The 20,371-nt window shown below is 37.4% G+C and overlaps 3 protein-coding genes across 3 annotated transcripts in view; 1 reads left to right on the forward strand and 2 right to left on the reverse strand.

The window, feature by feature from the left end:
- The window catches only part of LOC135946563 (CXXC-type zinc finger protein 1-like), a 176,827-nt gene that overhangs the window by 121,094 nt on the left and 35,362 nt on the right, over positions 1-20,371 (reverse strand). The gene's annotated exons all lie outside the window — the stretch shown is intronic.
- On the reverse strand, positions 16,691-17,800 carry LOC135945696 (uncharacterized). Its single transcript, XM_065493532.1, has 4 exons — positions 17,610-17,800; positions 17,410-17,544; positions 17,296-17,348; positions 16,691-17,240 (listed from the first exon to the last, which is right to left on the reverse strand). Exons 1-4 carry the CDS (start codon positions 17,726-17,728, stop codon positions 17,017-17,019), a joined length of 531 nt encoding a protein of 176 aa, XP_065349604.1. The 5' UTR covers positions 17,729-17,800; the 3' UTR covers positions 16,691-17,016.
- LOC135945253 (uncharacterized) lies at positions 18,947-20,272 on the forward strand. The gene is made up of 3 exons (XM_065492814.1): positions 18,947-18,951; positions 19,011-19,209; positions 19,258-20,272. Exons 1-3 carry the CDS (start codon positions 18,947-18,949, stop codon positions 20,116-20,118), a joined length of 1,065 nt encoding a protein of 354 aa, XP_065348886.1. The 3' UTR covers positions 20,119-20,272.

Here is a 20,371-nt window from a genome sequence, read left to right on the forward strand (position 1 = left end):
GGTCTCAGTGCAGCCAAATAAATCCAGAAGCTTTCAATTATCGAAATGTGGGCGGCTTTGAATTCACGTCAAAGAAATAAAAGTTAAAGGTCAAAACTTTTTCATAAATTTGGCATAAAGGGGGTTTGAAAAAGAATGATTCGGTTGCAAAGTTCTTCTCCGGCGCGGAAGAAGGAACCAAACGAGGCTTTAGAAACATTATCCCAATGTGTGATGGTTCAATTCAAAAAAATGTTCAGCCTCAGCCTCTTTCACGCTTTTTAAGATGTGAGAAGTCAGAAATTCAAGATGGTGTTGATATTGAATTATTGATCATATGAGCTCCAAGAAATGCAGCTTTCCAATTTAACCAAAGAAACCTTTCAATGGGAAATTTCTTTCTCAATATCTTATCAATGAACTGTCAAAGAAATAAAAATATTCTGAAGATACAAACATGACTGAAAAACTAATAAAAAATAATACTTTAAATTTCCAAGCCCTATATCATGATAATTTTGGTTTTGAGGCAGATAAGAGCTTTAGAACATTGCATTATCGTAATCTGTGAATCCCTCGTGCACACCAGAGAGCATTTCAATGTCAGAGCAAAAGAGCTCAACCGGTTGCATACCTGCCGGCAAAGGCTCTCACAATCTTCCGCTATCCCCTTTACGCAGCATGCGGGCTGTGATATTGATTTTCGCAAAGAGCTGCGTTGCTGCTGCACAACATGTAAATTATAGACCTCTCTTTGCATAATGTGCGTTGCATTAGATATAGGCCAGTTGCGAAACTTGTGCATACGCAACGCGTGCTTTTACACAAACCATCTGTGTTATTGGAAAATGATTAAAAACCAATTCATCCTTTGTCCGCAAAGTCTCATCTTTACATTAATATAACAGGTCAATGCGCAGAGTAAACTGAAAAGCCACAACCTTGAAACTGATTGAAAAGCAATCGTTTTCATTGTAAAGAAAATCAATGCATAAATTTTATTCTTTCTCCATAGCAGAGGAAGATTGAATGCGATAAAAACTCTCAAGATAGTTACATATATGATAAATAAAATATGAGGTCGATCCTGTTGGGTGCAATAAAAGTGTCGTTCGCACCGCCATTCAATTTCGTTTTCTGTTCCCAGAATCTTTTCCAAATATTTTTTCTTCTTGATTTAAGCAACTCTTGACAAACTCCTTAATTCACAGCGAAATACAGGTCGTTGCTTTTGGTTGGTTGTGTTTGCTCGGAATATAGCGAGATTGATACTAAGAATATACCACTGCAACTCATGAAATATTCATGAGAAAATCTGACAGCGCGCACACAACCAACAACAAAGTTGTCAGCTTCTGTGCGGAAATAATAAAGATGAAAATTTTACATTTCTTTTTCAGTGTTAAGAACCTTTGCACATCTCTTATATTTATATGTGTACAAAAATTCATACGCAATTCATTTATGTCAATGTGTGACTCTTTGATTTGCCTTTAAAGATAAAAATGAGTGATCATATGCAAGAGTAATCGATCGTTGCCTTATAATGACCGATAATTTTAATCCATTTGGGGTCTTCACTCAAAACAATCTATTCAAAAATAAATTTTAAGGATAATAATCCAACACAAAAGACAAAATTTGACTGTTGATAATCCCTACATATTGATAACCTCTTGAAAATTAATTTATACCTATTTGTCGGGATTGGATAAATCTTCTTACTAATTCATTAGGAATCAGTTGATCTGCATAATTGGCAAGTTGGCCAATTATCAGAGAGTGCCAACGCGAGCAGGAATTTGGCTGATTTTACAGATTGCTTTGGAAGCTAACGATTAATTGAATTTGGCACGCATTACTGCATTCAAGCAATTTCGAGAGGCGCCGAATTGCTTGTGATTGGCCACAGGACTCGAGCCAGCCAGCTGGCAAAATTGGACCTGCGTGCGCTCGATTTGCCAATTCTAATATTCCGCCGGAATATCTAAAGAAGTTTTAATCCTCAAATGAAACAAGAGCGGGAATTTTTATTTTATTTTCCGCGCCAACAAAGTAAGGGTGTGCTTTCCGACCCAAATAAAATGCGGGCAAAGATGTAAAGAAGTTTCTCTCTGACCCCACCCTCACTCGGTCCCGATTCATTTCAAACTTTACAAGCCACTTTCCTTCGTTTTTTTTCCGTGCATCTCTTTCGCCGACGTTATTAAATTTTTAAGGCAGATTCTCTCAGAAGAAATCTTTATTTGTCTTACAAAAGTAAATGCACACAGCTGTCGCTGCGAAGAAAAATAACATAAAATAACTGTGTCTGCGGAGAGGAGATGCCCGAGGCACCATTCTGTGAGGGGAAACTGAATCGCAAAAATTTATTATGTTTGTAGAGCTATTTTATGTTAGCAATCCAGCTATAAATCAATGTCAATTTAATTAAAGTGCATTGCAAATCAGAAATAATTTGAATTGTTAGATTTTCTCAGATTTTGTAACATTTCTTGAGAAAATTAACATTGTAACAGTGAATTTTGCTTGATTTTTTGATACCTCTCGTCGCGATCAATCCAACAATGCGCAAATTATGAGATAAATTTGATTTTAAAATAAGGAATCGGTGCTTGCCACTTGATGAGAATGCAAACTTAGCAGGCGTTTTTCTTATAAATTTAAACTGAATTTTCAGAGACTTTAAAAGCTCTGAAAATGTTTTGCAGGAACGAATCAGTCCAGAATTAGATTTTTTGTTTATTTTCAATTTGTTTTCCTGTGACAAGAAGTGTCACCAGACATTGAAGGCTAATCAGCCTCTTCTTAACGCGTCGTTCAAAGTGCCTTTGCTGTAAACTCAAAAGCCGATTGTTAATTAGCCGATCTGTCTTGAGCACGACCGGGATCAAGTCTGGCTACTCTCGCTTATTCAGGTTGTTGGCGATTGATGCTCCGTGTTCATTGAGCAGCGTAATTACTCGAGCAGGTGTTTGCACATGAAGTTTGACGGCGGCAATATAGCGGCCGGATCGAATCAGCGAGCGACCGAGCGAGTGGTTTTTGTGAGCAGCACGCGACACCGCATGCACGCCTTACTTGCTGTCACTTTGCCTGTTAGAATAAATCTCTCTGAAGCTGTTGTGGACAACCTGATAATTTACGTGTGTTTGTGCTCTAGGATCGAATTTGCAAGTTAAATATAAAGCTGCTGTGTTGGCAAATTTGTGGCTTATAATTTTCGTTCAACGGACGAACAGGCAGGTGAAAGGGGATATTTTCTCTTGAAGAATATCAAATTTTGGAACGGAGTTGAATGTTAATCACCTAGAAACCAATTCAGTACATCATGGGACGTGAATAAGATTCGAATTGTATGCAGTTTTTGTATTTGTGACGGTTAGAGCCCGAGATTTAGCTGTCACACTTTTTTATTTTAAAAGGCTCTGAAATAAAAAAAAACGTTTTACACCTTGTCTAAAGACCAATTTAGGTTATTTTCATTTCCATTTTTGGATTAAATTCCAGCAAGAGCCAACTTAAGGTTAGGGTGTGATTTTTACTCGCCTTTCAATAAAAAAATCGTTCAATTCATACCAACAGAGAAGGAAAATTGTATATTCTTTTCTTTGTTACGATTTTTCTGTGTAGCGACCTGATCGCTTTTTCAAGTGCCTTTTCTCTCTTTTTTTCTGTATAATATGATGTTAGAGGAATAAAGAAATAAATAACTTGATATTTAGACAAAGAAATCGTATGAATTTTCAGAAAAAATCTATATTTGCATGAAAATACGGTCCAGATATACACAGGACTATAGAAGCCAGCAATTAACTCGACATGGGATGTGCACAATGTCAGAATTCAACCACCCAGATCCCACTACTCTGATTGCAGAATGTAATCTTCATTACAGAGTCATATAAGCTGCGTTGCATTGTAAGTACGGCACTGCGAACAATGGAATTTGCATGCTGCCGGAGTATTCCAAAGTGATTGATTTCTATTGACGACGTTTTCAATGCAATACGTTCCCCTTCGATTATTTCACCCTGCAGCCTGCAAGCAAAAGTTTATTGATTTTATTTTCCACCGGTGCACGCACAAGCTCCCTCCTGACTGGTCCATTTGAGGTCAAGAGCAAAATAAAAGCGATAAACTAACGAGAATCAATATGCCTTCACTATTTGTGCAGTTGCTTTGTTTCAAGCAAACCTCGATAGATTTTCCAACGAGCAGGAAGTCAAAGGGAATTTCCGCCGCTGACCTAGAAGGCGAACATGCGTCGTTATGAAATTGTGATGCGAGCGCACGCAGACGCCGCTTCTGCCGGCGCCGTTCGAATGCAAATTCCGCACGTCCTGTGCATATATCGTACCTTTCCATTTCATTAACCCTGTTTCGTCTCAGCGTGCGACGAACTTAACAACTCTTTTAATATTAGCAGTTTAAAAGGGTTGAATTTACTTTCTTCCCTCATACTTTGCGGCGTTTAATTTCGCATGACAAACTACGCGCGGTGCAATAAATCACCCGGGCATTATCCACGCTCGGTTGCGCTCGCCTAGAGACCTAGTCACCCATATTGTAAAACACCCAGCAAAGCACCATTAATTTTTCCGTCTGCCAATTTGGCATCATGAAACTGCGTCTGCCGTAACTGAAGCGTGAAAAACGACTCAGCAGCCACACTCGCATTTATTCGGGTAATTAGAGCGGCTGCGGCAAAGATAACAAGAGTGTGTTTTACCTGGAATTGGCGTGAAAACAGCACTCGCACGTAATAGCAAAAAGCGCCGCCGTTGTTTCTCGTTTCTTGCCACCGGCACTATTCTCTCGCCTCGCAATACCCGAAGGTCGTGCTGTTCAACGTGAATATCCGCACTTCAGCTACATTGTTGTGATTGATCTGCCACTTGGATTAAAAACTCTTGACAAAGAAAGCAAGCAATTTCTTCGTGTTTCTTTAATTTGTATCAAATTATGTAGTTCTGTAATAAAATCATGTTAAAAATGTTTTACTTTTGTTTTTAAATGGTCTGCGACAAATCTTCATACCAATCTTAAAAACAGATCTTAAACCCAACTTTAATTGGACAAAAATCCAACAGCTTTGAATTAAGTATCTGAGATAAATTTCTACAGGGTATAGATTTGAATTAAAAGCTCATGATCTCGAACAATACCCTCGAAAACTCAATGATCACCTTTCCAAGGCTACTAAAATTTTTGTTTTTAATAAAGATGAGCTACACTAAGAAATGAAATTGGCATAAAAATATAATTATTGGTTATATCCAGAAGTAAATCAATTTAGTGCTTTCAACATTGTAGAAGAAAACTGATCATTTTGGCACAAAAAAAAATACTAGGAAGTCATTTGTAGTTATTGTATTTACGAGCTATATAAAGCCAATTTTCATTTGTTGTTGTTATATAGATGTCAATAAAGGCCGACAGATAGTTTAGGAAAGTCATTCATTTTTAAACCTTGGAAGTTTCTGAAGAGCTTCCTTTTCATTTGGGGCTGAGAAGGCTGTTGGTAGACTCTTTGTGCTTTGGCCAAAAAAAGAAGTATTGAATCCTTCTCTTCATCCTACGAAATCTAATTTCGATTGGATTTCTCCTTACACCAAAATCTCGCTGAAAGCAAAGGAGGGATTTTATCTCATACTTTCCTCGTAGACAGCAAATATTGGCTTACACACACATATCAATTTTTGCTGCTGCAATAATGAGCCCTACACACACGTCCTGTAAATATTAGCTTCCTTCTCCGATAGCGCGAAGTCTCAAATTAGTTGACATTAATTTTTTGTTCCTTTAAAATTTACACAGGCGTGGCAAAGCTTCAACAGATTATTGGCAACATGTATATTTTGATTCGAAACTTGAGCGTTTTGTTTGTGTTGAAATTTGCAGAGCATACCGTAAACATCATTATCCGCGTCTATTTTACGCAAAAAGGTTTTACCAGCAATTTTTTTTGCAGCGAATGTAACACTTTTGTAGCTGATGTGCAGGATATCGCATAATCGCCGCATCATTCGGAGCACAGAATGTAATTGTTATATATCATTTAAGGCGCTGGAATGATATCTAATGTAAAACAATTTCCTCTGGGCGGACCACCCAGAAACACTCATCAAGAAGCTGTTACGTTCACCATTCATTCGCGCAACTCGAGGCGCTTGCAGATTGAATATTTACATATTTATGTTCTCATACAAACATGTTCGCAGGCGATTTATTCGAGAAGTCATTATTTTATACAATTCCACGCGCAGACTGTTTTTTACAGCAGGTTGAAATTTGAATTTTAAAAGTTGTAGTTAAATTATTTAAATGAAAACAATGAACATTACATTTTTTTGCGATTGATTTTGATTTCTCTCGTCGCGATGTATCCAGCAGTATGCGAATTTTGAAAATAAATCATGATTTTACAATAACAAGAAAATTGTTGTTCACTTTATTTTGAGCTGATTTACTCAGTTTCTCGACAGTTTGAGAAAAATATTATCTTTCCTTACATCAGGCATAGATTTTTTACAATTTTCCTGTAGAGATCTTCTTTTCGCAAGGAAACAAAGTATAACATCAATTTTTTCTGACATATTCAGACTACAAACCGTACCCTCTGTCATATCGTATTGTTACAGGCAAGCACAGCTGCGAAATTGTTATTCCGTGTAGCTGGAGTTTGTTTTTACAAGGAATGTGACTTTCCTTTGCCAAGCGTCTAATTACCCGCAGTAACTCAGCAATACGCTCTGTGAGTGTGTAATTACATTCCCCATAATTCGCAGCGTCGCTTGAACAGATGTGCTCCTTTGCTTACACACTGAACCAACAAAAATATTGTGCATTTTGCTAATAGATAGGAGAAAATTTATTGTTGTGCAGAAAACACACTCTGCTATATAAAACTCATTAAACACGGAATACAAACGTTAGTGCCACTTCAAAAAACACCAGGAAGCACGTATGAAATGCAAATCGGGAGCTCTTTGCTCACATAGAATTGTACGAACTAAATAGCAAATCTGTTTATTTTGCTAGATGCGTCTAAAACATTTGAATTTTGTCACGATTCATTTTAAAAAATATGAGGCATTTTTGTGTTTTTCAAAGCAGTTTGATGGCATATATAATATATAGTGGTGGGTGAGCTGTACATTTTCGCCGCTTTTCAAGTGCTCGGCAACGTATGGCACGTTCACTGAAAAAGGGAAAGGCGTGCTTTACCTTTTGTTTTGCTACAGAATGCCCATTAAATGGGATTTGTAAAAAATGTATTTTCGGCACGCAGTAACCTATGCTGAAAACCAGCGTCCGTCGAGCGGAAAGTGCAACCCATTTATTTCCCCCTCGCCAGCTTCGCCACCGCTGACGCTCCAAAATACCAACCCCTTTTTCGTCTGGGTCGAACTTTTCTCTCTCGCCAACAATGCACACACCAGCGTGAAATGTTTACTTTTTGAATTTGTGCGACACTCTGCGTATATTTGCGTTTCATTTCTCATTAACATTTCGCATATATCACGCGTTTTTTTAGTAAAAGCAGAAAAAAAGTTGAAAACTGAATTTATAGAGCGCAAAATATTGTTTAAGGGCAAGCATGCACTTGCTGCCAATATTCTTTTTCCCGGAAAGATTTTTTGTAATTAGTAAAGGAATGTGAGAGCTATACAAATTTAAATTGTATTTTCCTTCTACCATCGCATACTTTAAATTCATTTGTGTAGACTAGCGGTTAAAGAATACTGGAATTTCTACTTTGCCAATGCCAACCGATTCTGGAGGGGTCAAATTTGGTTAGGTAAGTCATGTCACAAGGTCGAAAATTTGACACGAAATGCCAAAAATCATCAATACTTAAGAACGCCGGCGACCAATCAGAGAAGGGAGCGGTTCTCTGATTGGCTGACCTATGAACGAGACAGCAGCGCCACAGCGACAGTCAGTGCACCTTTCGCTTGATTCGCTTCTGCTGGCTGTCACTGTGGCGCTGCTGTCTCGATCTTAGACTAGCGCTACGTCCAATCATCGATCTCGTCTCTGATTGGTCGCCGGCGTTCTTTTGGCACCCATTTGCTAGGTTCAGATTAAAAACAGCTAAAAGCGTTGCTCTTTACGTTTCTGCCGATTTTTGGCACGTTGTAGCGCATTGTCGACCGAGTAATTGGCTGCCCAACCTAATGCGACCCTCAGGAATCGATTGGCACTATGAAAAATGAAGTTCCAGTGTGCTATACTCTATATTAGTTTATTTGAGTTTTTTCCCTTCTAAATGGATACATCGAGAAATGCAATAATCTCCGAAAAATAAAGTTCCATAAATAAAAAAATCCATAAAAAAGTTCCATAAAAATCTCATAAGTAAACCTGCCTAAACTAAATTCGCTGCCGCAGGCGTTGAAGTAGCAAAATCTGTTTACTCTTTAACATTCGCATTAACAGATTTAGGCAGTCATGTGGATTTTACTTTTTAAGCAGCGTGTTAAAGAAGAAAACAGCTCATTAACACCACGTGCGCCCTGCTCAATGATCCAATAAAATAAATTGGCGGATTTTCCTCTTTACTTCCCTTTAAAGCGCAATTGCCTTCAAAATGTTAAATTATAAAATTACCAGACTGGAACTCGCGAGATAAACGAAGCGTCGTCGGAGAGAGATCTGATTTTATGGCAAGGAAAGTGAGCATTTTCGCGGCAGACGTGTGCGACCTTGCGACACGCGATTCGCAGTAAATACATGTACATATTTTAGCATCAACGAGCAGAAGCAGAAGAGGCAGAGTGCATATATAAAATATAAAGATAGGAGCAATATCTCAGCAGGCGGTATGCCAGGGGAAGCGTCAAATACGCTTACTTACAATTATCAGAATAGTGCCTGAGGTGTGAGAATGTCTGCCACCCCTGAACCGACACGGTTGTAAAATTCAAAACCTTATAAAAGAATTGGATAAATTGAATTTATTGAAATTTTATAACTGATTTATTTAGCGTTACATAAACAATGTCCCGTAAATTTCCTTCTCATGCAATTCCTCCGGGCTAATAATGTTATCATGCAAATTCTACTGCCAAAAATATGCGGCAGGAATGTTTCAGAAGAACATGAATTTTGCGCTCACGATTTTTATTATTTTCGGCGATGAAAGAGGTGTTGGGTTTGTACTGCTAAATTGTGAAACACAATTTTACCTTACCTTTAAATATTCTTTGAAAATTATGGAGAGCAAAAATATTACCATGTTGCCGTTTAATTTTCCGAGAAAATCAGCTTCAAACGGTGAGCTCTGTAAAATTATGATTATTTCGCCAGTAGCGAAATTCAGCTCATAAAATTGGTAGGAATTCGACGAGAGCAAACAAAATCAAGCGAAAAACACCGACAAACTGTATATTCTTTAGAACAATTTGGAAAATTCTGAAATTTAATTATTTTCTTGGCTATCTGATTTGATTATTCTCAATTTCTTAGGTTGTTATGAAAGCAAACTGCTATAATTCTATTCACCTCAATTGTTGCTATCTTTCAATACACTTGAAGCTGACAAACATTTATGCCTCTCTCGTGCTCGCCTGGTGCAAACTAGATGCTTAATAGCTCTAATTGGATTTTGCCCATCAAATAGCTGTCCACGTCGCGTTGAAGATCCATAAAATTTAAATTTCGCGCATCTCAAGTGGCAGTCGAACATTTTGGCCTACAGGTACTCAGGTCGTGAAAATTTTATTCTCGTCTCATTGATGTTCTCGCCATCATACACATTTATTGCTGCGAGTCAGGCGCGTGTGTGAGACAGCAATCTCGCGATACGGTTTAATTATTTATTATCGGGTAATTTGAAAATTATTATATGGACTGGCAACAGCAGAGTGGACAGCGCGCGAATAAAATAAAATTGCTCACACGCGCCTTTATTACACCCTGTATGTGCCTGAAGAGCAATTACAACCGATTTGGCCAGCGGCCACTGAAAGTGTAATTTTACGATTTGTCCGACGCCCGTTTTTCACTTGACCCATCAGAGTCACTGACTTTTGGCTCAACACGAAGGCGAAGAATTGGCCACTTTCCACATCCCGCTTCTTATTATACACCCTCTGCTTCCCGATCGATTTCTACCAGCCCCAAGTGCATCTTTAGTGCATCTCAAATGGAGTGTCTTAAATTCCTAAAGGAAAAATAAATCTTAAAATAGAAGAGCGGTATTTTATTGCAATTCTTTTTTTCTGGCGACCGGATAAAACACACATTTTTACTCTTCAAATTGTTTTAGTGGCTATGATATTTTTTTTTTAAATAGAAATGTGGAAAAAACTATTTTTTAATCAAATCAAAGCGCTCAGGAAACACACTGATTTGCTCTATGTCTTGTGCCCTGATGGCTCCCAAAGGATCAAGTTGCACATATTCCGAAAGCTCTCAACTTTGCCATTTCAAAGGTGTGAAGATCTTGTAGACCAAACCAATACAGTGCCCGTCAGGCGTCGTAAAAATGGCTAGAAATGGGAATTAATAATATATCGATTGCTTGAAGGCTACCCTGACGCCAGGGTTCAATATCTTACCTGTGCTGATGGTCTTTTTCTGACCTCAGAGGTGACTTCTGGCATGTTCCTACGGTAAAAATCAACTAATCGTGCAATTTTTATTTTCTCACTATTCACCTGAACGACCTAAACTCAAAATTACTCGTTTTTCAACCTTTGACTCTCTATATCTTGAAAACTGAGAGCTTTACTTTTGTAAATTATTAAAAAAATTAAATATTCTAGCTTTTTCAAGGATAAATAAAAATTTATAAATAAAATAAAACAATATTGAAATTTAGCTTGAAAAATTGCAAAAGAATTTTTACAAAACGTAAAAGTTGTTGACGGTCTAATTAGGCATCTTTTGGCACAAAGTTTGATGTTCTTGCTTATTTACAGCTCGAGATAATCTCAATTTTGTAAGCTCGGAAATGTTGATTTTTCCTGATTTCAGCCTAATATTTTTCGTCAAGATAAATGTTAGCTACGTTATTTTGACATCTCTAAAACGCACTAAATAATCTAAATGATGCTCAACAAATAGTTGAGAAATTTCAGATGTTATATCTTATATCAAATTTCTTGTGGAGACGATCATTATACTAAAAGCCTATATAGTTATGAAACACAATAATCTAACCTCAAATCTGTTTTTGCGCTTGCAACCGTCTTTTGGACGCATCGCAATTAGTTGGTTACAACTTTTGGTCGGTAGACTTTGCTATTCAATAGACTTGGAAGCGATCCATATTTACCATTGTGATTTCATCTTCTAATAACCGCTCTAGCCGCTCTAGTTGCCAACAAGAGCTGTTGGGAGGAAATTTAACTCCCTTTCATTAAGTTTTATGTCTAAAGTTTGATTGCGTTAGTTGAATCTTGAGGAAATTACCAATATTTAGAGCTGAAAAAATTAAAAATGCTCTCGTAACTTAGTTAAACCAAAATTTTGATTGCTAATTTTAGGAAAATAACTTCTTAAGAAAAAATGGGGAACATCTCGATTAAAAACTAATATATTCAGATTTAATTTTTCAATATATTTTATTTATTTATTCGTCGCTTTGTTAAATAATGCCATCGGAGTACAATAAAACGCAGATTACGCTTACCATCACAATAACATATTGAAAATAAATTTATCAGGTCAAATTTACTCAAAAGTAATAGTTCGTATTTTATTGATCGTACGTGATATTTACATTTATCGGTAAATATTCAAGCTGTCAAGACGAGAGGAGGAATGGGAAAACATGGTATTGAATGTGGCTGAAGGAAATCGTGTCAAGAGAAAATTTCTTGTTGAACTGCTCACTTCAATGCAACAAATCAATGTTTTGAAATCAGCCTGTGAAAAGATTTGTAACCCGAAAAGTGCGCTGAGTCACGCATCCATCACCGAGTATTCATCTCAATTTCGAGAGTGCGCACCCTCTTTCATTTGAAGGGAAAAGGAGTGACCAACGCCTGGCATGTGTTGAAAAACAGAGCGCCCCCCGAAATATTTTGCTACACGAAGGATGAGTACGAAGTGAAGAAGATCAAAGCCTATAGGCTTGGTGGAGAAGGTCAGCGATTTGAACTAAAAGGTCACGAGATTGTAATTATGATGCGCAAACATTAATTTCCTCCTCCGTTTCTGTAACCTTTACGAGGACATTTTTTTAATTATTCGCTCGTTTTCTACCCAACATCTGACCGGAATTAGCATTTGCAAGCGCGAAAAGGGAACTAACCCCAACTCACTTCCTTTCCCATTTTATTTGAGTAGAATACATGAAAAGGGTGTATGCAAATGGGAGTGTCCTCCCAGTTGGAATTGTTGGAATTGCAAAATCCCCAGAATTGAGGAGCCCACACTCGTTTGAATGTCAAATACGCCCTGTGAGTTCCTGTATATGTGTTCCCCACAGAGGCTTCAATTATGCTCTCTGGTGAAATTTGATCATCCTTCTCTAACAAAACATTTTCGCTTATTTACTTTCCCCTTTGGAGATGAACTTCAATTTATTGTGTTCGTAATTCAAGTTGCTTCAACTACTTCCTTGATAGTTTAAATGTCTCTTATCTATCAAGCATTTAAATTAGTATAGGCTTTGAAATTTAGACAACGGACAAAAATTGTTTTTCTGCCTGAATTCTTAATCAACCGTGATCAATCTAATTTTTTGGTTATATTTTGCTGAAATCAAACGCTCTAGAGGTGTGCATTCTAGTCGAGAATTTCTTACCAAAATAAATTATTTGGTATTTTTTATTCAGAAATAATAATTTAACGCTAATATTTGGATTTTGATATTCATTGATGGTGAAATGTCACGGATCAGAGGATCAAATTGGTATGAGGTAATGCCAAAACTCATCAACATTTCACCAGTAGATTGCGTCATAAAATCGATAAAATATTCATTTTTATATCGGTTTATGTAATGGAACAATTTCGGGAAACCTTGATTATCTCACCTCACTGAAGAGCAATTTAAAAAATAACGCGTGCTTCGGAATCCTCTCGCCGAGTCCGTTCCAACCAACAACAAATTTGGTGTCCTTGGTTAAGGTCATTTTTAAAAATAGCTCTCGATTTTTTAATTTTATTTAATTAATGTGCTGAGTACTTGTCCCATGACATGTGTGAAAACCTCCTAGAGTAGTTATTTTTCTATTTCGAGAAATTGTACACTCCAAAACTCGAAGCACATGGTTTTGTTCGACTTTTTCGTATTTTGCAAATACTGTCAACACCAAATCTCGGGTATTAACCACCAAAATAATTACAAGAACGACCCACTGGTAGACTCGTATCGATCTTCCCAGACCAGCTGAAAGGCTTGAATACTTTCCATTGGAATTTCTAAAATAAAAACTTGATCTTACCAATATTTTCTTATTAAAAAAAGTAAGTGGATGTTACCGAAAATATTAACCATGTGAAAACCATCAAAAATTGCTTGGAACACAACTAAAACGGCTACTTTAATTCAAAAACATTATAATTTTAAAAGAAAATGCCTAAAAACAGCCCTGAAAACACATTTCACGTTTCCATATTATTTGCTATTTTTAACGAGTGTAAAATTAAAAGCGGTATAAATTTGTACCCAGATTTAAATTTATTCCTTTTCTTACAAAAATCCTAACAAATTAATTTTTCTTTCTTTATCTCGTAAAGAAACACTCTAAAAATAACCGAGCTAATGAGGATTGCAATTACTCTCTTGGATTGAAACGTCGAGCAATTTAACGAGCAAGAAGCTCTTGAAGAACGAATCATTTATTTATACACAAACAAGCGCGACGTACGGCAGAATCGGAGGAGAAGCGCGCGCTCGGCAAGGAGGAGTCAATGCACTGATGGCTCTCGATTTCTGCACGGAGATGAATAGCAGCGAAAAAAGACGTCGAGTTTTTCTCGAGGGCAAGGTCCAGCGTTCGGCGCGTGGTGCTTGCCTGCCGCGCGGCCTGCCGCACGCCCGCCCGCCTGCCCGACCCGCCGCCTAGCCGCGACTAGGCGCGAGCGGGGGGCGGCTGGGGGGCTACGCCAATTTTCACCTGGTACAGGTGCACAGATCACCGTGGCCTCCCAGCCTCCTCCTGCTCTTCGCTGGCAGACGCGCCGAGCACGGGAGAGAAAGAATAAACGGGCCACGCGCATTGATCTTTCGGACCACCGGCTTTTGATTGCGGCTTCCAGATATAAATTTTGTTTTCGTTCTTTTTCCTCTCGATTGCTCGTGTTTTCTGGACGATTCCCCCTTGCAAGCTTTGGTTTTTCTACGCCTTTTGCAGCCGTTAAACCGATTTAATAGGTCTTATATAGCTTTTTGCTCAACAGGATCTCCTTTGCTTTTATTTGGTCCCAAAATTCTCTTGTTGCTCTTGCTTGGCAAAGCAGAATTAATTTAGAGTCTGCGGTCTTAATCTCAACTCGATTTGTCCATTGCAATGCTGTCACATAGTTCAATTTTTGGCTACATTTAGGAACGATTTACACATTTTTACTGATTAGAAGATTGCTACAGATCTTCAAAATCACCTCGAACATCAGTGACCAAGAGTTAAAAAAATGCCTTTTTTGCATGCATAAAATCCACGTGATTATTGTATATTCTAAATTTTATTTTATTTTACTAAAAAATTCAGTAAAACCCTATCTTTGTCTTAAATATTCTGTGAAAAATGGAGATGGAGCTAAAAACCTTTTTTAATCTCCGGGAAAATCAGCTACAAACGCACATTTTGAAAATCAAAATATTTTTTTTTTCACCTGAAGGAAGATTATTTTCTTAGTCTGCACACCATTGATAGATCGCAACGAGAGGAATCAAAATCAAGTGAAAAAACTTTGACAAATCGTTTACCTGTTTGAGAAATTTGGTAAAGTCTGAAATTTATCTGTTATTCGATCCTGATTTGATTATTAAACATTTTAGAGATAAAATTTTGCAACAATAAATATAACATCAGGGCTAAAAAAAACATTGTTTATCTTATTAACATCCATTAAAAATTCATCAAAATAACAAATATTTCATCTCCACGAGGAAAAGTGTATAAATAATATATTTTAAAGAAGCACTTTCTGGCTAATTGGCCAGATTCCAAACAAGCAGATGAAAACCATTATTCAGGAAATCTGCTAACAGAGCTCATTGGCTATTTGGCCTATATCTGTGTTCGGTTGAACAACTTTGATAAAAAAGCGAACAACTCAAATGTGCAGCACGCACGAGAAAAGCTAAATGATGTTTGTTGTTCGGCTGTCACTCAAAGTAACATTTTTATTGCGCGCGGCGGTTCTTCTGTAGTTACAGCTTGATTGTAACAAAAAACGCGGTGCCGTTAGGAATTAATTGTCATCTCCTCGAAAATGATGATAAAACTGGATCTAACACGCGGCTAGTTCCGTAAAAGAAGCTCCCGTTCTGCGCACGGGTGTCGATATTTTTTTTCCAAAGCAGTTGGTATGCTAATTGCCGTAACTCTTCACACCTTTTATTCGCGTTCAGATTGCCAGGTCGTAAAGGTGCCGAAAGTTTGCATGCTTCGTGTATTATTTTGGCTAATTCAGCATCATTGCTCGCTCCTGCGCTTGTCAATCATTCAATCGCCGCCGGACATTTTCACGCAAAGCCTGATATATATCACTCACAGTGTAAATTGTGTTCCAGTTGTTTGCGTTTAAAGAGTAAAAAAATTCATTTAAACCTTTTTAATCAGATAAATATTATGTTTTTTCGGTACCTTTGATAGTATTTGATAAAAAAATGATAACTTGCCGAAGTAATAGTTCCGCCTAAATCGATAATTTAAAGTACAAATTTAAACAAATTTTACAATGACGCAATTTCTAGAAATTTGGCCCTATTTCCACAAACTGTTCGCTTATTGTTATGCCATTTTCACACTTTTCCAAATTTTTCACCAGAAAAAAAATGTGAAAATTACGTGCAGAAATGGAGCGGCTTGAAGAATTGAGTTTAAGATTTTTCTATGATGATTTCATTGAATCTAGCTTTGTTTAAATATAAGCAAATTTTTAAAACAGCTTTTACGGGAAATTGGAAACATGATTTGTAAAAAATTTGAAAATTTAATTGAAAATCAAAACTGATGCAAAACAACCCATAGATGAGAAGGCGATAAGAAAAAATAAATTTCTCCTTGTTTTTTTCAATGCTTGATGCGGAAAAACGTTAATAAATAAATCCCTGAATCGCTTGAATTGCTTGGATTGCTCGATATGCAACGTAATTCTGCTCTCGTTCCCTTTCCATACAGTCACAAATAAATGTTTCAGCTTGAACGCATGCCAAGCCAAATTGCTCAGTGGGCATTTGGATGAGAATTTATCTCCGTCGAATATATAAAAATTAACTGCATTAAATTTGAATTTTCGATTTTTCTCGCCAATAATAAATTTACATTTAAAAAGCCTTTATACGACGCGCTTTGACTACATCACAATGGCGTGCCAGTCGGTTTAACACCCCTGAATATAAGAAAAAACTTTAAGCCTAGTCTGAACTTTTGAAAAAAATTAAATATGGCAATTGGCATCACGCCAGTATACTGCTGGCGCTTCTGCTCACTTCACATAACTCGTCAGAAAAAACGCAGACAGCTTCTTTCGGCATGAGCAAATAGAAAAATTGTCAAACTCGCCACAAAAACAAGGTAAGTTTAGGGAAATTGATGCACTTTATTAGTCAATGAATTACGGATATTAAATAAATTTACAATTACAAAAGAAGTCACAAATATTTATTATAAATTAAAATTAAAGAAGAACTTTGATGCAAGTTTTAATTATGAGAAGTCATATTGCATCAGTTAACTTGCATATGAAAATTTCCCTGAACAAAAAGCACCGCGTCTATTTACAATTTGTATGAAGCTACAAAAATATCTTCTCGTCAATTTTACTGAAAAAGGAAGTTGTATGAGAGTACTATGGTCTAGTACTCTAAAAATACTGCGATCACTCCTAATCAGGTGACAAAATAAATTAAATCCAGCAATCATACTGGTAGTGCTTGGCTTTGTTTACAATGCATCCGAAAAACGTACCGCACTGTAAACAACTGGTGTCGATGCTGTGGGCTTCCCTGTCTCCAACCGCTATGAATTTACTGCAAAATGTGCATCTGCTGTTGACCGGGTCAATCGCGATGGTGGACAATCCACCGTTGGACCAGGGAGCTTGTTCGCATGCTGCTGGCGGAGTTAAGCCTGTGAAAATGTGTATGTCAATTCTTGGCTTTATTGAATAAAAGAACAGAGATACCTGTAAGACTGCGCTTGGATGGAATTTCGTTCAGTCCCAATGCCCGTTGTAATCTTTAAATAGACAAACAAAAATTAAAATATACTTATAAAACTTATAATCTGGACAGTTTACTTTTTTCCTGCGTTGCATTTCATGCAGAGAGAGTAATTATCGATTCGCACTAATTGATTGCCGCATCGTTTGGGACACATCTCGATGTTTTCCACTCCGTACAATATGTAGTTCAGAATCCACGACTGCTGGATTCTGTGGGTGATTAAAATGCTCAGTACAATTAAATCAAATTACAGTGTGCTTATTTAAATATTTACCTCCTCCCCGAGACGCATTGTAGGCAGACGAATTCGTTGCCGATTTTCTCCATTTGATTTCCGCAACCCCTGGGGCAGATATTACTCTCCATTTCGGGCAAAACTTCTTCCTGGGACATTCTACGCTAGTCAATCCGTCCACCAGGCGAGTGAATGTGCGAAGCGAGAGGCCTCGGCCGCCTTCAAAATGTTGAGAATTCAAAGCACTCGACAAAACTGCCTGGTTCCTTATTTGCGCTGAATATAAAAATTTCTTACTCAGCATTTTCCTGTTCGCGTTCATGACATTACTGGAAATTTTTACATTCGTAAAATAGATCAACGTTCGAGTTAATATCGGACTCTCGGCAATTGCAGCCCTGAACTACGGCATTTCTGGCTACTTTGACGTGAGCAGACAAAAGTCAAATAAGTGAATTGAAGGTATTATTTTTTAGTAATCAGAAAACGAAAAATTATCATTTCATTTTTTCTGTCCAGGGGTCAAGATGGTGGAGACGATTCTTGACCTCGACCAAACCTGCCACAAATGGAAAAGAAACGGCGACCTTGCAAAGGATCAACTAGAATTATTCAGGAAGGGTTATTTTTATGACTGTACTATGTCCGTTGGCGAGGAAACCCCTGTGGTAATTTCTAGTTGGAAACCAATTAATTTTTGGAAATTTTATTTACATCTCATGCAAAGAAATATAAGCAGGGGAGAAATTTCAATTTGACGCAATTTGCGCGAGCTCCGAAGGTTAAAAATTAGTCGATTTGATTTTATATCGAAATTTTGCTCAGTGCATAATGATTTTTCATTTTATGGAGGGTTTCCAGAATTTCTAGTTCACTAATAGTCCTAAAAATATTTACAAAATCACTTCGTGTTTAATTTTTTATTAAACTCAATTTAAAAAAAAAAATCCCCAAAAATGCCCAAGACAAAAAATAAGAGACAATTTAAGTGTGTCTCAGAATGTCAAATATGACCCAGCAATAATTCATTTGTCTCATCAATAAATTATTTGAAATAGGTAAAATATGTAAAATCAATTTTAAAACTTTTGTCAAATTTAAATTTTCCTTTTAAACTTTCATTTTGTGAAAGCCTGCGAAAACTAATGTCACTTAAAAACTAAATATTCTAAGAACCTTGTCAGTTTGGGAATAAACTCCATTGATTCAACGCATTAATTGTTGTCGAATAGGATTTTAAGTGCCACAAGTTGATCCTGGCCCGATCCAGCAAAGTTTTTGCTAAATTACTCTTCGGCCATTTCAAAGAAGCCTCGCACGACAAGGACACCCCAATCAGGATTTTGGGCATTTCTCCGGCAGCTTTTTCAGTTGCAATGAAGTAAGATTTAAAAATCAGTATTTTCATACGACACTCAAACACTCATTTGATATTCACAGATACGTATATGGCAATGTTTACAACAACAAGTCCGTCAGTCTAGCTTGCGAGGTTTATAAATTTGCTCACTTCTACCAAATTGAAGGATTAGTCGATGCTGCCTTTGATAAATTGAAAAATCCCACGCCAAAGGATGTCATTCCTGTTTTCGAGTTGAGCAAGCTTCTGATTAAGGGTGACGCGCTGAAACATCTCGAGGTAACATATTTTTTAACAATTAATAGTTATTGTTAATGAAAAATCCAGATTATCAGGGAAAACACTTCTGAGGTGCTGAAATCGCCTCAGTTCATCAAGGCGTCAAAAGAAACACTGGTAGAAATCTGTTCCTTAAATCGATTGAAAATAAAATCGGAAATGGAGCTCGTCGAAGCATTGATTAATTGGGCTGAGCTGAATGCTGGCAAGACGGATAGAGACGAACTATCCCAGAGAGAAATAATTGATGCTGCTCTTAAACAAGTTCGCTTTTTTACTTTGAAAGGCGACGAGTTCGCCGAGCTCTGCTGCAGCACCAACATCCTTAGCGAGAAAGAAAAGCTTCAAATATTGATGAGCATCAACTTGTGCAACGCTAAGCACATGCCTTACGGCTTTACAGTCAGTTCGCAGTTTCGCGACGTGAAAGGCCACATGTTGCTCGATTTCATGGACAATATTCCCTACAGTAGTGACACCAAAGTAAGTTCCGAATCTCCTCAGCAAAATTTCAGGTTTTTAGTTCGAGGCAGCGACCTGAAATATTTGACGAGCATTCGCCTTTTCTGCCTCCTCGAAACAAACGTGGGACTGGAAGCGGACTTGGCCTGCAATTTGTGGAGCACTTGTCCTGAGGAGCCGTTGGCCACTGCCAAGTTCAGGGGTGTCGTCAGCTCAGCGTCGAAAGAGCCGGATTTGCATTTCCCACGTCCGGTCCTCCTCAAATCCGGAGTGCCGTACACATTGACCATTTCCTACTACCACAAGACACCTCTGCGTTCTAAGATTTTTAAGAATGCAATCAGCCAGGTAGTCTGGGAGTTTCCTCATTCTGACTTCAAAATGTACAAGAGCGGCAACGTTTTTTCACACCACGACATAGTCAATTTACACTTCATCACAAGGTAAACTGGAGAGGTGGATTTTTTTCAAATTCTGACAGATTTTATCGCATTTCGGTAACTTTTAAATTCTTAGACATGAACCAAACAATTGATTTGTCTTGTACAGTCATTTGACAAATTTGTTGCCCTGCACGGTCGATCGTATAAATAAAATTTCATTGAATGGGGAAAAATCTGATGTTTGCATTATATTTTCCTTTAAGTAGATAATATTTCACAAAATAATATGTTGTGAAACGTTTTAGTTGAAAAAAACC

The sequence above is a fragment of the Cloeon dipterum genome, chromosome X, assembly GCF_949628265.1.
Source record: "Cloeon dipterum chromosome X, ieCloDipt1.1, whole genome shotgun sequence".
In the NCBI taxonomy this organism is placed as follows: Eukaryota; Metazoa; Arthropoda; class Insecta; order Ephemeroptera; family Baetidae; genus Cloeon; species Cloeon dipterum.